The sequence below is a fragment of the Euprymna scolopes genome, chromosome 25 (assembly GCF_053919585.1).
Source record: "Euprymna scolopes isolate OS-2025 chromosome 25, ASM5391958v1, whole genome shotgun sequence".
NCBI classification, from domain to species: domain Eukaryota; kingdom Metazoa; phylum Mollusca; class Cephalopoda; order Sepiida; family Sepiolidae; genus Euprymna; species Euprymna scolopes.
The window spans coordinates 31,480,217-31,501,539 of NC_136506.1; the positions used below are offsets into that span (position 1 = coordinate 31,480,217).

Sequence of the window (21,323 nt, forward strand, 5' to 3'; positions counted from 1 at the left end):
ATGCAAGTAAAAAGGGATTTATTGCAACACACTTTGAGTTATAAACTCAATTAATATAAAGGTGATAATTCTGTTTCTATTGTAGAATATAATAGAAGTTATCTACATTACAAAATAAAATGTTATTTCTTTTTCAGTATGAATAAAAAATGTGGAAACAAATAAAAAATAAAATGACTTTACTGCATCTCGACAATGCCATATATGTTCAGCTAGTTTAATCCATGTATATTTTATTTCTAAATATTTGGTCTTGCACCAGCTTATAATTATTCAAAATGAAATAAAACTGCCATGATTTTTTAAAATAATAATGATAGATTATAAATTATTTCACATATCAAAACGGTTATGTTTTGGTTTGCTACTTTAGCTGATGTATTTTTTTTTTTTCTTAGTATTGTTGAATTTTTTTGTATTAGATAGTAATTTTCGGAGTTTAACAATTTATTTTGATAATATTTCAAACTAAACCCATAAAAATAAGCAATGATAGTTGTTAAAATTTGTGATTTACTTGACGTTGCATATTTTTACATGTTAATATTGAAAGCATGATGACCAAGGGGATGTAAATGCTAAGATAAAAAACAATTCGGATTATTTAGACTACTGTCTCCATCTTAGTTGTTATATTTGCAATGTTTCGGATGCCGTAACCGCCGACCTTATTCAATCACATCTTTGTGAATTTTCAAACCTACTCAAAATCAGAAACTGAACTCTTTTTAAAGCAGAGTAGAATGAAATACAAAAAGCAAAGCATAACGTTTAAGATTCCTGACAACTCTTAAAAAAAAAAAAAAAAAAAAAATTACCGGATCCGTAACGAATGGTATTATATATTATTTTTATTTATTTTTTAATCTTTGAGATGAGGCTTCATAATTTGATGGAAGAACCAGATAAGAACACAAAACTGGATTTATAAGATCATAAAATCCAACCTTCATCGCCCTTCAGGGTTTGTGATGCAGTGGATAGAGGTGTTGAGTCTCTATGGCTCTAGGTAATCATTGTCTGCAGATAGCGGTTTCAATCCTACCCAAGCATGTTAGAGGATTAGTTGGCCAAAACATGAGACGAGACAACAACTATGGAAGGCAGTAATTAGTGGGGATACAGTTAAGACTTGGCATTTCTATCTTGTTATGGTTAATCACTTGAAGAAGGCCAGAGGATGAGTTGGCCGAAACGTGGTTAAACAACTAAAAAAATGAATACACAAATTATTGAATGAAGCCTCATCTCAAAAGAATTTAAAAAAAAAAAAAAAAAAAATTAAAATAATATATAATAAAGAGTTGTTTCCTTTTACAACAAAATAAGTTTAATGTGTAAGTGAAAAATGTGCAAACAAATAAAAATTAAAAAATGAAATTGCTTCACTGCATCTTGAGCCACACTAAATGACAACAGCTAGTTTTTAATAAAGTTTACATTTGTCTGGTTATTTAATGAAAAAAAAAAAAAAAATGAATAAAAAATTTTTTCTAAACAGATTTTAATTCACATCAGCAGTTTTTGAGTTTAAGATATTTTAATTATATGTAGATTATAATATTAAATCCATATTGATTTTTTCTTTTAATACTTTCAATGAAGCATAGGTTCATTATTCTCAGACATTTTAGCATTATTTATTTACTGTCTTCTCTTTCTTCTTACCATAAAAGTACTTGTCACTTACATGTTTTTAAAGATAAATAAAACATTATTGGGTAAATATTACCTAATGCTACATGCGCCCTAACACTAGCTACACAAGTTCTATAATTGAATCCCCCCCTCCCAAAGAAAGAGAACGAAAAACATAAAAATGTTTGGTGCTTATGTTTTTATAAACTGCTTGTGAAAACTTTGTTTTAAATCAATTAAAATGCATTAAAAACTATGTAACACAAAAAAAAAAAAAAAAATGAACCGCATATTTTTTTTGGGGGGGGTGGGCTTTATTTCAAGTGGCCGCTTAAAGATTTCTGCACGATGTTATAAGTCACTTCACTATGCCCGTTCGCACACAAATGCATCATGTAAGAAAAACACTACTGAAGGTGGTGAAATGGCACAAAATAGTCCCAAGGGGCAGGGGTTCATACCATACAAGCGGTAAATTTGCGACAGGTTTGATTATCAGATTCGTTGTCAGTGACCTCTAATCCCCCTAAAAAAACAAATTAGAATGGCCAGTGTTCTGTTATAGCGTAAGGTAATATTTACCCATTATTGTAACAATTTAAATCTTATCATGAAGTCAGTACTTATTCATCTATTTTATCACCTTGAAATAATATTATACCATTTCTAACATAGGGAGAGTGTTTTGTAACTTTTGTACTTTTTATCTAACAATTAAATTAACAAATACACCGTAAAAATTGAATTTCACTTGAAAATACTATTTAAAAAAAAATAAATAGTGCAGTAACAAAGACACATAAGCACTGTGAAGCCTCTCTTACAGTGACAACAATTTTTAGTGAAAATTTTTTAGATGAATAAAATTAATGTCACTTTTTCATTTGTGATTTATAACGTCTTATCTGATTTTGGAAGAGTTCACTTTGAAATGAGTAATATTTAAATCTTTGACCACCAGTAGAAATGACTTTTTTTTTTTTTTTTTTTTTTTTTTTCGTCTTAATTGGATGATCTAATTTTTGTTTAACGTATGTAGAAGGTAATAACGTATGTATACATAACGGTATGGGAGTATAGTTATAAAGATAAGCATCACCCCCATCCCTGAGCAGGCTGTATGTGACATGGCTTATGACATTAATTGGCAAACCAGACTACTAGAAAAAAAATTCAAATTTTTGTTGAAAGTACTACACAAATTTTTTTAAAAAAATTTTTTTACAACAAAGGTCTTCCTGGTTAGGAAGTGGGTGATCATTCTTGAATTATTTTAGTTTAAAAAAAAATTCATCAGGAAGGCAAAATTGCATTAAAAAACAAACTTCCAATTGACTAATATTCTGTTTCTTGTTGATGAAAACTTCAGAATCTAATTTTGGCTTTTATTATGATTTGTCCATTTTCATCCATGGAATTATTCATAAAATTCACAATCCTTTTTGCGATTGAACCTTATTTGGTAGAAATGAACTTCAGTTAGTTTGAATCCTATACCTAATCACACTTTGTATTGATGAAACTCTTCAAAATGTCTCTATTATTGAACAAGTATAAAATGGTCTCTTGAACAATCAGGGTTCCAATTTGGTAGACAAGTCAGCCATAGATTGAAGTTTATTTGTACCAAATTGCAAAAATATGTGATTTTTATTAATGATTTCCTAGATGGCATTTTTGGGGGAGGGGGGGCGCACTGTATTTTGAATATTTTAATAGTAAAATAATTATTTGTAAAATCAATCGATTCGATTGGAGGGGTGGTGGTTCATGATCTGTGAATCAAAATGTTAAACCTATTTCTAAATCTCAAACTATTTTTAAACATCAAAATATTAAAACTATTTTCAAGTGCATATTTAATAAGAAAAATAATTCCATTTATTACTTTTATATGGAAAAGGCAAAGCCAACATAAAAATACTTAATAAAGCTTTACATAAAAGTAGTAAGATTGGTTTCTATATTCATTTGACTATTAAAAAATTAATATAATTAAAGAAAAAAAAAAGAACCGAACAAATAAATGGACCCACAACAATGGATAAATGCCTTAATTAGAATCATTTCTAAGTGACAGCATTTTGAGATTAAAGATTCAATCCTTCCTACAAGTGATAATGATTTAGAATAACATAATTAGGGCTATGACAACAGCGTATTCTTTTCCTGGTTTTGATTTTCAGGTATATATCTATTGATATCTTATGTTTTTATGTAGAGTGATGTGGTTTTGTTGATTGTCTGTGTCGGATATATACTCGAGTCAAAACAATGAAAGAATATGCTTTTTTTTTTTTTTTTTTTTTTTTTTCATAGGCATCACTACTTATCAAGGCCAAGAGGCCGCTCGAAGATAAGGGTTAAAGAGTGTACAGTAGAAATTGGACAATATAGTAACCGTTAGTAATGGAGATTCGGTAAATTTGTTAACTTGTATCGAACGGCTCATCAAAAACTTGTTTATCTTAGACTTGAAGACAACCATATTGTAGTCGGCTGGAAAGCAGAAAAATGGAAGACAATTCCATAGTTATGCGGTTCTAAGAAAGAAGCTTTGCTCATGGAATGCTGTTGTCATAGCCCTAAATATAACACTTCTACTTATGGAATAAAAATAAACTACTCGCATGGATTAAATAAACGGAGGTTGAGAATTTTATATAGGTTCCAGAGTATGACATAAAGGTTCCCAAACTGAAAAAAGAAGTACCTGAAGAAGGTAGGAAATTGTCATTTTCACAATGTTTGCACCAATCTATATGAGAATTGTAAATTGGAATAATCCAAATAATTAAATAAAATTCATTATGAAATCAAGCCATCCAGAAAGACCCACTCATGTCCAAGTGAAACAAACTTTTGCATTTTTGATGTAATGCATAAAAAAGTTAAGTGTTTTACTTTGTCAAATCCGACACCACAAAATATTGCCTATTTTCATTGAATTCCAGAAATACTTTGCAAGATGAGATTCCATTTAATGGCCACGGTTTCTTTACCAAAGGAGTAATTACTTAGTGGAACAATTTGCTGGAACATATCTAGAGTGTAATTAATGTAAATAGTTTTGAAAATATTGATTTCATGATTATTGTATAAAGAAGGAATTGCATCGAGAGTATTAGAAGCTTTTGGATGTGATATTTTAAAACAATTTTTATGTGGTTTTTACTAGTTATCTCGCACCAAAATTTCATCTTCATTATATTGGGTTGGTGCAAAAATGTCGTTTTTTTTTTTAATATATATATGATAAAAAAACATTTTTGCATCAACCTCATATCTAAAAACCTCTGCAAAACATAAACAATGATATAAAGTAAGATTTATTTTAGATCAATTAGCCACTAAATTAGAACTGTTCAATGATCATGGGAAAGATTTGGTGACAATGAAGAAGCGATATTGGAAACGGGTGCGTTTTAAGACCAAAAACAAATTCTATGAGAAAGCATTGAATTATTAGAGAAACGTTGATATACGAGGGGTGTTTCAAAAGCTCATATTTATAGTTCTTCAACTTCTTGAGTAAAAAAAAAAAAAAATAATAAAATAAAAAAATAGGAGGCTTTACTTTCAGAATGACTTTAGTAGAATAGAATGAATAAAGTCCTATATTGTCTAAAAGTTTTATAAATATTTGGAATTTATCCAGTGATATGTTACATATGTTAAGATAAATTTAATACTAGTGTTTATAGCCGATTTCTATCTTATTTACACCTAAGGACCATACATATCAGATGGATAGGTGATGTGACTGCATATGTAATGGTTAGACATTCAAATAAGAATTTATACAAAAAACTTGCAGAAAGTCATTTCCCTAATGTATGCACTTCCACATGTACACTTCAAAATCATACCTCAATTAATTCATAAGTTAATCAATTGTAAAATATTATAGATGCTTCAATTAACACTGGATGTTTCAGGTATTAATTTCTCAGATCTACTCCACCAGCAACCTATACATTTTTCAAAAAAGAAATGCCTCCGTCTCATTTCGTTACAAACTATACAATATAAATAACTTTTAAATCTGGTAATGAGTGAGTATGATCGACCATTTTTGTGTATAACATTTTGGAAAAAAAATGTTCCTCTGTAAAATGCAGGTCAGCTCTTTTCATATGGTTATATTTAAAATCTTCCTTAATTAGTAAATGTTCGGTGTTAATAAATAGGATCTCCTTACTGGCACCCACCACATAATTGATGTATTTTTACCCATTTCACTATTTTAACTATTCCATTTTTTTTTTTTTTTTTTTTTTTTGACAATAAATATGTAAAAAAAAAATTAAAAAAAATGGAATAGTTAAAATAGTGAAATGGGTAAAAATACTTTCAAAAATTTAAAAAGAAAAAAGTTTGATTTATTTTATTCAAATTGTGTTAAATATCACATTTGAATGCTTCCAATACTCTTAATTCATTCTTTATACAATATTAATGAAATCAATATTTTCAAATCTATTTACATTAATTACACTCTAGACATGTTCCAGCAAATTATTCCTCTATGTAATTATGCTTTTGTTACAGAAACCATGCCATTAAATAAAATCTTATTTCTGGAATTAAGTGAAAATAGGCGACATTTTGTGATGTCAGATTCCACAAAGTGCTTAACTTTTATGTATTATAAAAATGCAGAACTTTATATCACCAAGATACCAGATATGAATGGGGCTTTTTGATTGGCTTGCCTGATTTTCTGAGGAAAATTACATTTATCAAAATTTTATTTGATTTATTTACATTTCAAATTATTACTTTTATGTTATTTTCACAATGCTACAGATGTAACCTCCAACCGTCTTCAGGTGCCTCTTTTCTAATTATGGGATGTTTATATCGTACTCGGGAATCTATATAAATTTTGTAACTGATCACTTGTTGTACACATATCTCGAACAATTGCAGAATCGTTAGAAAATGACCTCCAGACTGTAGTAGAATAGGGTTGCAAATGGATGGTAATATTTAATGCTAGTAAGACTAAGCTGCTCTCCTTTAACAATTGCAAGATGCTTCTCCAACCACCGATATCCACGACAAATAGCACCCTACCTGAGAATTGTTTCTTCAAACTCTTCGGCCTAACATTCACAGGCAATATGAACTGGAACAAATTGAGAACATTGTGAAGGCTACTGCAAAGAAGGAGTTCCGTTTATCGAGCTAGAAGACTACTCACACCTGAGCGTATTCTGTACACTTACGAGGCCACTATTTGTCCCTGCATAGAGTAATGTTGTTACATCTACGCTGGTGCATATACCACCAAACTTTCCCTCTTGGATAGGGGTTAAAAAGTTTTCAATCTAGTTGGCCCCACTTTGTCAACTAAGCTCCACTTTTTGTCCCATTGCCACAATGTGCCTGTTTTACAAATATTTTAATGGAATGTGCTCTGATGAACTCGTTTCACTTGTACCCCCTCAATGCGCACATCCCCAGCAAACCTGCTTAGCAACAAAATCACACCCCTTCACTGTTGAGATCTCTAAATGCCAGAAAGCTTTTCTACTCTAATAGTTTCTTCCCTTGAACAGCTAGACTTTGGAATTCTCTTCCTGCTATTTGCTTACCTGGCTGTACTGATATGCAGAATTTTAAATGTAATATAAACCAACATCTTGTTAATCTTTCCTAGGCAAATAGTAGCCCTTTATGTCCAATTGGTGATATGCCTTGTTTGGATGAACCTGAGTAAATAAAAAAAAAAAATCATATGAGAAGATTGTTATTCCATTAGTCACGACAAAATTGAGTGTTGATTATGCTATTCTTACGAGGGGCGTGCAATAAGTAATGCCCCTGACCCACTTCCCATAGCAGTAGAGCAACAAAACTTGGCAAATTATTAGTCTTTCTCTACATAGGAACCACCCAGAGTTATGCATTTCTCCCATCGTTTGATGCAGCTCTGGAGACCATTTTTGTAGAACACCCCAGGTTGGTCTTCCAACCACGATGTGACTTCAGAAATCAAGGCTGCATCATCTGGGAAACGCTTTTCTTTCAAAAACAACTTCATGGCTAGGAAGTGGTGATAGTCAGAGGGTGCCAGGTCAGGAGAGTGGGGAGGATGGGGAGGATTTCATAACCACACGCTTGTGCTTCTGGCAACATGCGAGTTGTGGACCGGAGCGTTGTCCTGCAGGAGGAGGGTATCTTTGCTGATCTTGCCCCGCCTCTTGATTTTGATAGCTTCCCTTAATTTCCTAAAAAGTGAAGCATAATAGGCTCCTGTAATTGTGGTACCCTTTGCTAAGAAATCTGTCATCACTACTCTGTCCTGGTTCCAGAAGACTGAGCATGTCCTTGCCAGCGGAGGGCTGCACCCTTGCCTTCTTTGGAGGTGGTGAGTCCAAGTGCCTCCATTGCATTGACTGGGCTTTGGTCTTTAGATCATAGTGATGGACCCAGGTTTCAACCTGTGTAATCAGTCTTTTGAAAAAGGTCATATGATGGGGCATTATCACCATAAGTTTCTTTCATCAAAAGTCTCCTGTGGTGTGTGTCCTTTCAAATACAAAAACCGGATCACTGTTCAATATTCACACCTGACTCAGTTCAAACACCTGTAAAACAGAAACCACAATTAGTTCAGAGCTGTAATTTGCCACATAACCCGTAGAGATATAAATCATTGCACATGCAAAATTTCAGCTAGATCAGACAACTGGAAGTGGGTCAGGGGTATTACTGATTGCACGCCCCTCGTAATTGTTATCGCTTGTAATAAGAAATGAACCTTCAACCTCTTGGATTTTGTATGCCTTGTTAATTATGGAATTTTTCAGTTCCTATTATTTGCAATAATGAAAAAAGAATTCCAGTTTACTTAATTGATTTCATAACAAAACCGGCCATATATATCTCTTATTAAGATAAATTTTACAATAAACATAACTGTTTTTCCATGGATAGTCATTTATGTTCATTTACCAATCTTGTTGCTACAGGTAAAGAAAAACAAAAATACCGTTTCTTTTTAAATAGTAATACTAAATTCATAGCTAGATAAAGTGTCTGACATTCCCTTTCTATACACACACACAGCCAACCTGGATAAAATTATTAAAAAGAAAACCAGAAGTCTGTTTAAACGTTTGTTTCTGTTGATAAATAGTAAAATAAATAAATTACATGGTTTTTTTTTCTCATTTCAAATTATTGCCTTTATTTAGTAGTAAATTCTTATTATTGCTTTTTCTTTGGTGAAAGTATCGTTTTTTTTGTTGTTTTTTTAATATTAACTTTATAACTGGATAAAGTTCTTATTACTATTACTTTTGTTAGCGCTCACAAAATTAAAAAAAAAAATGCAGAGTATAAACATCTTTAAAAATTAAGGGACGTAACTCTGTATAGGCCACACATAATTACGCTTACTGGACTTTATCAAAAGTTATGCAATTGTAATAGAAATTATTACTCACACAAATGGCTGTCAGGATCGGTGAAGGAAAAAGAAGAAAAAAAAAGCTCAACTTTTTAGGTGGGCTCTTTATATGTGACAGCAATTTGCATATAAGTGGAATAGTGGCTATTAGGATAAATTGTAGTGCACAGGCAGTTGAATTTTTGACACTTGATGGACCATTGATGTTGAGAATTAGTGCCGTGAATTAGGGTTTAAGTTAAGAGGAGTTGGTACGAATTATGTTGCTGAGAAAGGGTTTTGATATTATTGTTCTGTTTTTTTTTTTTTCTTTTCATTTACAGCAATTTAAGTTTAACTTTTCTATAGCACATCCTAACGATTTAAAAGAACAATTATAAAGTTATTCATTTCCTACGAGTAATTTCATAAGTATAAATGCTTCCAGGCAGCACCGGGTCAAGCCTACTAGTTATTACTAATCTGTTCAACAGATTGTTTACTTCGTAGATCTGATTTAGAGATCAGTTTGTTATCTCCATAGTTTCGTATCCTGCAGATTTCATAATACTTCAAGATTGCAAGTTTGTTTGCTTGCTTGCAAATTTTATGTTCTTAAAAGTATTTAGTGCAAAAACAAATACTCATGCATTATCAAACTACAAACGAGGAGCATACCAAAAGTAATCTCTTCTATTTTTATCCTGCCCGAAGGGATCAGAGGAGATTGCAAATTTTTATGATGACTGAATTTATGCATTCACAACCTGAAAGTTTCATCTGTCTTTTGCAGATATTGACAGTATGAGATTCTAAGAAAGCAATCCTTGTCATGGACGTGCATCAGAAGCAGAGATGTATCATTGAATTCTTGTCAAAAGTGGGTTGAGAAGGGTGATAACTATGTAGAAAATTAAATTTTAGAGCACAAAAAGTTGCTTGTTTTTTTAATGGTACTACTCCCATCTTCATAGCTCTTCAACTTTTTGAGCCTTTTTTTTTTATTTTTTTATTTTTTTTAAAGGCTTTACTTTTGGGTGAAAAAATAGTGTTTAGTATAAGGAAAGTCTCTGGAAATTCCATGGCTAGTGGCAATAAAAAAAAGTTTCTATTTTATTTACGAGAAAAAAAGCCAGTATAACTGAAATCGATAAATAATACATTAGGTAGGTTATTTTCCAAGCACACAAATATTTGATGTTCTTATTCTTTTTTTTTCTTACTGTCAACTCCTGTACCACTCATCTCTTTCTCTCTCCTCTGATATGACATGCTCTTTTCTATATATCAACATGCGCAAATTATCGTTTTTTCTGCCTTGTCTGTTTCAGCTTCTTTTTTTACTTTACTTCTCCACTTTTTGTCTCTTGTTCTGCTCCCACCCACCCAAGCTGCAACTGAACACTGTCACGATGCTGTTGCTATGGTAACTAACTGAAGCATAATAAATGAAACTCGTTTACTAATATTTTTTATATAAGTATATTTTTTAAACTTATTGTTTTTGGGTTTTCTGAAATGTTGCTGTTAAGTTTTCGTAATGAAACTCTGAAAAATTATTTTTTGATGATTTTTATCACATTTCATTAATCTATCAAGCTTCAGTGGTTGTTTTGAATATTTTCACTAACTTAAAAAAAAAAAAAGTTTTTTATTCTCTTTAGAAACGCAAAACAATCTAAAATTGTTCTTTTGCATTTTTCCTCCCTTTTTTCACCCCCCCATTTATTTTTTTTATCAAAATTTTTTTTTTTCACACAAATTTTTTTACCCCCCCCCTCTTTTTCACCCTCCCAAAATTTTCATTGTCTTTTTTGTCTTTATTTTGTCTTTATTTTCCTTTTTTTTTTCTTCTACCATGAAAAACATGGCGGCTTGCTGTAAGGCATGGTTATTGGCATTTGCTGCCTGTTTTTATTGCAGCCATTAGTTTACCTGGATCTTCCAGGTATGTGCATCTGGATCCTGTTCAGTAGACTCTTCATGATGATTTTGTTGTTTGGTTTCTGGGCCACCACCCAGCTCCTCTGCTTCCGTGTCCAATTCAACATTCTGGTAGGTGGATTCTTTAGGCCTAGACAGATTGCTGCTGCTGCTACTACCACTATTACCACTACTACTGGTGGTAATAATCAAAGCTAATGGTGTGGCATGCTCCCTACCTTTTTTTTTTTTTTTTTTTTTTTTAAATTATTTTAAAAAATTTTATTTTTATTTTTGTGCTCCAATCCTGATATTTTTTCTTCTCCTGGATTTTGGTTTCAATAAAAGTGCATAATAATGACTTTGTGTGCATATTAAAAAGATCCCAAAAATATAAATTTCATAAATGTTAATTTTATTGATTATAGGACCAATTTCTATAAATTTATAAATAAAAAAAATATTGCCCGATGAATCGCTCATTGAGCTCTGGTCAAATTGTCTGAATGTGGTGGCGGGGTGGGGGTGGGGGAGTTTTTCAAAACCATTTAAAAACAAAAACAGACAAAATTAAAAAATATGCTTTTTGTTCTCTCTTGTTTTCTCCCCTTCTCCAACTATGGTTTAAATATTATTACTTTCTGTGGAGATATTCATTTTTTTTTAATTTTTTATTCCAATTGGTTTATTCTTTCGTTTATTACTTCCGACTGCTAATAGAGAGTGATGGAAATGAGAGTAATATATGTATAGAATAAGAGTGGAGGGATTCAAACAAAATACATCAAAAGGGGTTTAAAATAATACCTAGAAGGTTACTAAGAAATCAATCACTTGATGGGTTATTGACAAAATTACATCTAATTAAAATTAAAATAGAATTTATTTTCAAACATAACTCAATCCATAAAATAAGCAATATTTTAGCAAGTATTTTGTGTGATTAAAATATATAGAAAAATTATACTCCTGAAAACAATGTAAGAATAGATTTCTTTTTTAAACTTAAAAACTGTCTTAAAGACATTTTCTTTCTCATTTATTCTATATTCGTCTTGCAATTGTCTCTGAACAATTTCATATTAAAATCACAATTCCATACTGCAAAACTTTTCAATAATTGTAAATCAAGACAAAAATTTTAAAAATTAAAAAAATATTAAAATTATAAGTTGATTGAATCTTTTGATTCAATATGTGCACAAGAGCCGTTATTTTGAACTTTTATATTTTTATTCATTTCATCCTACTGCATCATGGAATTTAAGTTATAATTTTTTTTTTGTTTTAATCAATGAAATTACGTTGTTTTTTAGTGTCTTGTTTGTCCTTTTGAGTTTTTAATAGTTGATTTTTACCTGCAATCCCCTTTTTAAAACGAAGCAAAAAAAAAACAAAAAAAAAAAAAAACACTTATTTACTCCTATCTTGAATCCCCACCTTTTAGATTTACATACTTATGGATGGCCTAAATAACCTATATTTGTTTCCATCTCTCCTGAACACTCGCCCAGTCTAAAACTAATCCCTACAAGGATTTATTAAAATCAACCATGTATGATTATAAATGACCCAAGCAACTTGTTTTTTTTTTTTTTTCCATCGCTCTTAAACATTAGCCCAGTCTAATGGAGTTAAAGGGATAAAATAAGTTAAATTTATCAGTGACTTTTAGAAAAGTGTCTTTAAATGTATCAAAGAAGCAGTAGAAGAAACAAAAGAGAAACCAACATGAGACTAAATGAGTGAAATAACATGGTTGTAGAGTTTGAAAGAATCAGAAATTTTGGAAGGAATTTGAGTCCACATCTTATGAATGTAAGAGTTGGAGTCCTATTTTTTTTTTTTTTTTTTTAATCTTCAAAGAATCAAGTCTTGAAAGACTTTTACAATTGAGTCAGATATTTTGCAATCTTAGCTGTTGGAGTCAGAAGCTATATCTTCTGTGAAAAAGAAATTTGATTTTCAAAAATAAACATCTTTATTACTTGCATAGTAATAAAGGGTGAGCTCAAAAAAGGGTTTACTCCACAAAGAATGCAACTCATAGATTTGTTAATAAAATTCACAATGCTTTCTGCAATCTAACCATATTTGGTGCAAATAAATTTAAATCTATGGCTTACTTGTCCACCAAGTTTCAGTCATGAATATTCAAGTTTTTATTTAATTATCGTTTGAGCGCTAAATGTACAATCCTGCTCTGTTGTCATTAATGTTGTCATTTGTCTGATATTGATGATATCAAAATTTTCTCTTGAAGTGAGCTTGAACAGTCAGTATCAATTGTTTGTTTTTGAACTGAACCAGACATTTTTTTTATACTATTCCAATGTAATCCTTCTTGCAATGATTCTTTGTCATAAAATTTTTTAGGCATTAACGATTTTAAAGACATTTCATGTTATAGGTGACTTTTTTTTAGTCATTTTGTAGCATAATTTTTTTTTTTTTTAATTGTTGAAAAATCTTTTTGTAATTTGTATTTTTAGAAACCAAATTTTAATTTTTAATCTTTAATATTAACTTGTATATTTTAATAAAAATTAGATATTTAATCTGATTCTTGGCTTCATATTCTTAAAAATCTTGATAGTTTTCAATTATCAGACTTCATTTCATTATTTTTTTTGCTATTTAACAATTGGAAATTGATCCTCAGTATGGCCTTGTACTATGTTCAGTCAGCAGCAGCAGCGTCCCTACTGTCTTAACAGCATCGGTGACCACGGCTCTCCAAATTGTAGAGCATAGTAATCTCGGGAAGACAAGTAAAGACAATAGTTTCCTGTTGCTTTCCGTCTTGATTGATTTGAGAGTGCATATACCCTCACCCTACTCCCGTGAGTTAAATGTGCCCCTAGATACCAACCTGGAAATTTCTACGTCTCTACACGGTACATACAGTGCCTAATCTTCCCAAATAGTCACCCATTTGGTGCTGCCCAGGCCCATCGTTGCTTAACTTTGGTGATCTGTTCAGTAGTGCATCCTTAATTTAGAAGCTTTGAGAATTGTGAAGTTACCCTTTAGTTGTCATTAGTTTGAGAATTATTTCTCTTATTTTTTGATTGACCCTAAAGTCAGGGACAAGTGTTTAAAATTAAAAATCTACCCATGTTATGATGGAAAGTTTAAATCTTTTTCTTACCATAAACTATCTTCATCGTCCAGTGAGTAGTTATTAGTGTTGAAATGAAGACAAATATTTAAGATCCAATTTCTATGATTAATTTTTTTTAATACGGAAAATGTATTTTTATATCAACTTAACACTATATATTATTTAATTGGAATTCGTCATTGATATGAGTATTATTTTTATTTATTTATTGCGGACTATTATCCTCATCTTTCTTAGTTGTTGTTTCACAACGTTTCGGCCAACTATTCCTCTGGCCTTTGTCAGGTGGTAACCGTGACGGGAATATGAACTCCGAATCTCCCAACTGCATTCTCAGCAATTACTGCCATCCATAGTTGTTGTTGTCTCACCACATTTTGGGCCAAGTAAGCCTCTGGCTGGCTTTGGGTAGGATTGAAACCGCTATCTTCAGACAATTCTCACCTGGAACCGCAATAAATAAATTAATAAAAATAATACTCATCTAAATAATGGATTCCAATTAAATAATATACCATTCGGTACGGACCTGACCATGGAAGATCAGATAATGAATAAAAATGGATTTGTAAGACCAAAAAATCCAACCTTGATCGCCCTTCGTGGTGCAGTGGATAAAGACGTTGAATCTCTACGGTTCCAGGTGAGAATTGTCTGAAGATAGTGGTTTCAATCCTACCCAAAGCCGGCCAGAGGCTTACTTGGCCAAAAGCGTGGTGAGACGACAACAACTATGGATGGCAGTAATTGCTGAAAATGGGAGATTCGGAGTTCCTATCCCATTGCGGTTACCACCTGATGAAGGCCAGAGGAATAGTTGACCGAAACATTGAGACAACTAAGAATGATGAGAATAATAGTCTGCAATAACACTAGTTGAAAAATTCTTCTATACCCATTCCTTAGCATTTAAGATCAAAATGAGTCAATTGTTTGTAATCCCTTTTCTCATTAGATATTAATAATTTAAGATCATTTTTCATAGTATCCAAAGCATGATTCCTGACAGAATAAAAAAGGTTAGTTTATTCATTTTTTATAAATGAAAATCACTCCAGACAAGGCATGAAGCCAATTTATGTTAGGAGCTAACAATAAATACTAATGTATTTGTTATTTTTCTAATGATATAAATTTAAAATGTTTCTTTACATATTAAACATATAAATAATTTTTATTTCAAAGATTTAAAGTTATGCTTGAAACTCTTTTTATTTTGATTAGGATAAAAATGTTTAATTTTGCTTAGTTAATTTATAATTGTTTTTATATATAAAAATTTCCACTTAAAATATTAAGCCATTGAGAAGTCTTGACTCCTCCAAAGAGAAAAAACAAAGTCTTAATAAATTTTAATAAAATATTTAAATAAAGATTAATTGATAAATGTATATAAAATTGTACTTCGTCGATAATTTTTTTGTTAAATGAAATTCTAATACTGCAAGTGTATTGGGGGTGGTGATGATGATCTTTTTTCTACGCCAAATTAAAAAAAATATTTTTTCAATTTTTTATTTTTTCAATTTTTTATTTTTTCAGTTTTTTTATTTTTTCAGTTTTTTTATTTTTTCAGTTTTTTTATTTTTTCAGTTTTTTTTTTATTTTTTCAGTTTTTTTTATTTTTTCAGTTTTTTTATTTTTTCAGTTTTTTTATTTTTTCAGTTTTTTTATTTTTTCAGTTTGTTTATTTTTTCAGTTTTTTTATTTTTTCAGTTTTTTTATTTTTTCAGTTTTTTTATTTTTTCAGTTTTTTTATTTTTTCAGTTTATTTTTTCAGTTTATTTTTTCAGTTTATTTTTTCAGTTTTTTTATTTTTTCAGTTTATTTTTTCAGTTTATTTTTTCAGTTTATTTTTTCAGTTTTTTTATTTTTTCAGTTTTTTTATTTTTTCAGTTTTTTTATTTTTTCAGTTTATTTTTTCAGTTTTTTTATTTTTTCAAGTAAAGAAATTTAATTTGAAATTGTTGATCCTGATAATCTTTATGCTGAAATCCTTGCTTTGCTCTGTAGATTGTATTTGTGCAACTTTTATGTTTTGTAATTATTCATATTGAAGAAATTTAAAGGAGTTTCATTTTTAAGATTATTAGGAACAACACTGGGTATTGGTAAAAAAAGGACACGAAAATTAAAGTTCACATCATTTTATTGTATTAATTTGTTATAGATTCATATCGTTTGGTGTTTTTGTGGTTATGTATTTGTAGTGTAACTATTGCAACAAGTTCTATGTCACGAGTTTTCAACCTTGGAATACTTCAGTGTTAAACAAGATTGTTGGTTCTTATCTCAAACTTCTAGATTTGTTGTTGAATTACGAGAGAAACTTTCCAGTTAGTGAAAATGGTGAAAAAGAGCTTTGTGGGTGTGTCTTGTATAGTTTTTTATTTTTAGCTTGGTACACAACCTTTTCTTTTATATAACAGATTATTGTATAAAGTCATGAAATATTTTTAAAACAAAAACGTTTAAATACTGACACTTTTTTTATTTTTTATTTTATTTTATTTAATGTTTATTTCTAAATTGAAATGATTAACTCGTAATTTTTTTGATACCATTACTAGTTGGAATACCTCTCAACACACCATACCTCCTTCCAACTCTATCTAAAGCTTTAATAAGCTCAACACACCATACCTCCTTCCCACTCCTCCCAAAGCAATCAAAAACACATTGGTATGGTAAAATGTTTTAAAGAGAAGTGTTGAATCCTTTAAAAATAAATATAACTTAAGACGGTCTGCAATCATTCATGAATTTAAAGTTTGTATGTCTGCTAACCTGAAAATAGCTAGCAAAGAAATACATTGACAAGTATCACTTTTTATTATAGATACTATTTTTATTATAATTGCTAGTGTGCTTGTGGCAAAAAAGTGACACTGTTGATGCAGTATATTCAGTTACGTTAATCAATATTAAAGTTATTTCTTCTGAATTATACGGGCAACTGGAGAATGAACTCTAATTCTGAAAACTAAAAAAAATTATCTAAATTTGCCCATTTGTGAATTTAGAACTGAATATTTTGTCTTTTTTTTTTTTTTTTTTTTTTTTTTTTTTTTTTTTTTTTTTTTGCGTGGGCTTTGAACTGAACCTTCTGTGATTGAGGAGAGGGGGTTATTGCATACTCTCTCCAGAGACCTCTGCCACATGCGTAAGAAAAAATTTCTCCCAATTGGATACTTTTCCACTATGTCAACACATGTGGATTAGCAAGTTATACTGACCTTAGTAAAGTCATCTTCAGAACTTTTTGCATTTTATTTTTATTCAAAGTGTCGCTGTCTTTTTGCATACAGCGCCTGGTATTCTCAGATGAGCTGATTTCTGCCTAATCATTAGGAGTTTACCGTATATTTATTATATCACGATTTTTTTTTTTTTTATTCAATTTTCACCCCAAACAAGGCACAGTGCCAATTTGAAGCACTTAATTAGCAGGGTCATTATGAAGGGAGATGAGTAGACAGATGTTTGTTCACATTGCACTTGAACTTCTGCATATCAGTACAGTTGGGAAAGCAGAATCCTGGAAGAGAGTTCCAAAGACCTGCAGTTCTGGGGAAGAAACTATTGGAGTAAAAGGCTTTCTTGCACCTAGGGATCTCTACTGTAAAGGGATGAGACTTAGTAGCTTGTCGGGGGTAGTTACGTCGAGGAGATACAAGTGTTTGCAGTTCATCAGAACATTCACCATTAAAATATTTGTAGAACAGGCAGAGGGATGCAACATCTCGTCAATGGGACAGAGGCTGAAGCCTAGATGACAGTTCAGGACCTATCAGGTTGGCGACTCTCTTTTGAACCCTGTCCAGGAGCGAGAGACAAGCAGCAGATGCACCAGCCCAGATGTGACAACAGTACTCCATACATGGGCGAATGGTGGCCTTATAGAGGTACAGGATACTGTCAGGCGTAAGTAGTTTTCTAGCACGGTAGAGGGAGCCAACCTTCCTTGCAGCAGCCTTGGTAATGCTCTCAATGTATCTATTCCAGTTCATCTTTCCTGTAAACGTTAGGCCGAGGAGTTTAAAAGAAGTACTTTCAGGCAATGTGTTCTTGGCCATTGCTATTGGTGGTAGAGAAGGTTTCTTGTAGTTATTGAAGGAAACAAGCTTAGTCTTACTCTTAGCAGCATTGAATGTGACCAACCATTTTTGTCCCCCATTCCACTACAGATTGGAGAGCATCCTCTAGTATTTCTGCCATTTCCTTAGAGATGTGTTCATTTGTTTTCCCCTCATATCTGTTATAGAGTGGTGTCATTGGCAAATATAACCATCTCCGAAACAATTTTATCAGGGAGGTCATTTATGAATATCCCATTGAATATCAGGTACTCCTGCATTTATTTGTTTAGATGTACGACCGTCGAGGACAACTTGGATTTTTCTCTTACTTAAGAAGGATTTAATTACATTATGAATTCTTCCAGTGATTCCATATGATCTAATTTTCCTTAGAAGACCATCGTGCCATACCCTGTCAAAGGCCTTAGATATATCAAGGGCTACCACTCTACCCTCCCCTGTTTTGTCCAATGAACGGTATATACGTGCAGAAACTACAGTTAAGATATCTGCTGTTGAACAGGCTTGCCTGAATCTATATTGTTTGTCAGTCAGGAGTTTAGCAGCTGTTAGGTGCTGGACTAGGGCTTGATTAACTAAGGACTCAAATATTTTGGCAAAAAGCAGGAGGAGGCTAATGGGGCGATAATTTAGTGGGTCAGTTCTTTCACCAGAATTCTTGAAGACTGGTACCACAGAAGCGGTTTTCCAGCAGTCGGGAAAACAAGATTCGTTAAGGCATTTATTGTAAAGTTTGGAGAGAACTGGAGCAACCTCAGCAGAGCATTTTTTTTAATACCACAGCCGGTATGAGATCTGGTCCACGTGCTTTTGAGGTGTCTAGGTTTTTGATAATAGCATGTACCTGAGAAGAGGTGATTTTCAAATCGTCTAGTGTGGCATCTGTTTGCAGAGGAAAATCAGGGAGGGAGTGGTGTACTGGGTTCAGTGTGGAGTTTGAGGCAAACCGACTGGCAAGCAGATTAGCCTTGTCAGTTGCCGTGTAAGCAACCTCATGATTGTTTGATAGTGGGGAAATAGTTGACTGTCCATTATTTACTACGCTGTTGTAGATTTGACTGGATGTTTTGTCTTTTCTCTCACTAATCTTTCCTATTTCTTCTCACTTCTGCTCTCCGTCTTGTCTTCTTGTTTTCCTTTTCCCTCTTTTGATAGTTCTCTCGCAAAACTAGAAATGGTAATTTTTCTGTGAAAGCTAAGACTTCAAACGATTCATGGTGAGAGTAGGGAAGTTAGATAATATTTATTTTTCTTAATCAAAGAATGACTTTCTGTTTCCTTTCCCCCATACCCACGTTCGGTATCTTTCTCTGAATTTTTATTTTATTTGAAAGTGTTTGTTCTTTCTTTTTCTTTCTCTTTTTCTTTCTTTTTTTTCTTTCTTTCTTTTTTTTCTTTCTTTCTTTTTTATCTTTTTTCCTTTTTTCTTTATCTTTTTTCCTTTTTTCTTTATCTTTTTTCCTTTTTTCTTTATCTTTTTTCCTTTTTTCTTTATCTTTTTTCCTTTTTTCTTTCTTTTTTCCTTTCTTTTTTTTCCTTTTTTCTTTCTTTTTTTCCTTCTTTTTCCTTTTTGCTTTTTTCTTTTTTCCTTCTTTTTCCTTTTTTCTTTTTTCCTTCTTTTTCCTTTTTTCTTTTTTGTTTCTTTTTTATCTTTCTTTTTTATCTTTTTTCTTTTTTATCTTTTTTCTTTTTTATCGTTTTTCTTTTTTCTTTTTCTTTTTTGTTTCTTTATCTTTTTTCCTTTTTTATCTTTTTTATCTTTTTTCCTTTTTTATCTTTTTTCTTTTTTCCTTTTTTATCTTTTTTATCTCTTTTTCCTTTCTTTTTTATCTTTTCCTTTATCTTTTTTTCCTTTTTTTATCTCTTTTCCTTTCTTTTTTATCTCTTTTCCTTTCTTTTTTATCTCTTTTCCTTTATCTTTTTTTTCCTTTTTTTATCTTTTTTTTCCTTTTTTTATCTTTTTTTTCCTTTTTTCTTTCTTTTCCTTTTTTCTTTCTTTTCCTTTTTTTTCTCTTTTCTTTTTTCTTTTTCTTTCTTTTTTTTAAGGAAAATGTTGTTTTAGTACACACGCATATGCATACTATTGCGCATACACACATGCATACACAAAATCTCTCTTTGGGGAAATTGATCTCAATTTCAGCTTTCTACCAAACACTGGCAAAGTTTAGCTTTCTTATTTCAGAAATTAACAAAACTACCTTCCTCGGTTAATCTTTCTCAAAGTATGTTTTCCTACTATGCAAATAAATATCTATAAAAAATCTAACTACAAACATTTTTCCACTGGGAATTGATTGCCATCTGTGCGAAACTGTCCACACTCTTCAAAGCTGGAAACCTTTCATTTTCTTCATTGTTACATTTAATCCAACTTGATATTTTAAACCACATTGTTATCATGGGCTACTCACATACTTAATATATTCAACATGGCAGCTGCATGTTAAAGAATAGACTTCAACACGGATGTGTGTTTTTTAAAAATATTTAAAATGGAATAGCAAATATTTCTATGTGATAATGGCATAAAAATTGTTTCTCAATCAATTTATGATTTTTATAATCACTTTGAAAAAAAAAAGTTTTCTTTAGTAACAATATTAATAATTCAGATAATACACACGGAATTATCTTCATCAGATTGCCTCTTTATGGAAGCTAGATTTTTTTCTACACATTTAAAAACAAACCTTTTGTCTAGCGTTTCCTCTCCTTGGTGTGGGGGATGAATGGGAAATGCATAACTTTTCTATAGTATCACAAACAATAGGAATTGCCAAAGTTATGAAGATGCAACCTGTATGATATCTGATTATGGTTAACATTGGCTTAGGAGAATTATTTTAAAAAAAAGATTTTTTAAAAGGAGAGATAACTCTTGTCTCCATTTTTTTTTTTTTTTTTTTTTTTTTTTTTTTTTTTTTTTTTTTTAAGAAAATGGAAAAAATAAACAGGAAAGCATGTTCTAGTTTTTTTTTTTTTCTTTTACAAAATAGAAAAAATATAAAGTAAAAGATAGTCACACACTTTTAGAAGACACTTGTTTTGAGTAAAATTTAAATGAGAAATTTGAAAACTTTAAAATGTTGGAAATAATAAAATCATTTTTTTCAACACTTCAAAGTTTCCAAATTTC

General features: G+C 31.0%; 1 protein-coding gene across 12 annotated transcripts in view; it reads left to right on the forward strand.

Moving 5' to 3' along the window:
• LOC145247315 (formin-like protein) overlaps positions 1-21,323 on the forward strand; it is a 269,761-nt gene that overhangs the window by 114,412 nt on the left and 134,026 nt on the right. For 7 of the 12 annotated variants that reach the window (XM_080108952.1, XM_080108955.1, XM_080108957.1 and 4 more), the window contains exon 4: positions 10,961-11,092. The exons of the other annotated variants lie outside the window; for them this stretch is intronic. In XM_080108952.1, coding sequence (XP_079965078.1) covers positions 10,961-11,092 — 132 coding nt within the window. The remainder of the gene's footprint in view (positions 1-10,960; positions 11,093-21,323) is intronic. 12 annotated transcript variants of the gene reach the window in all.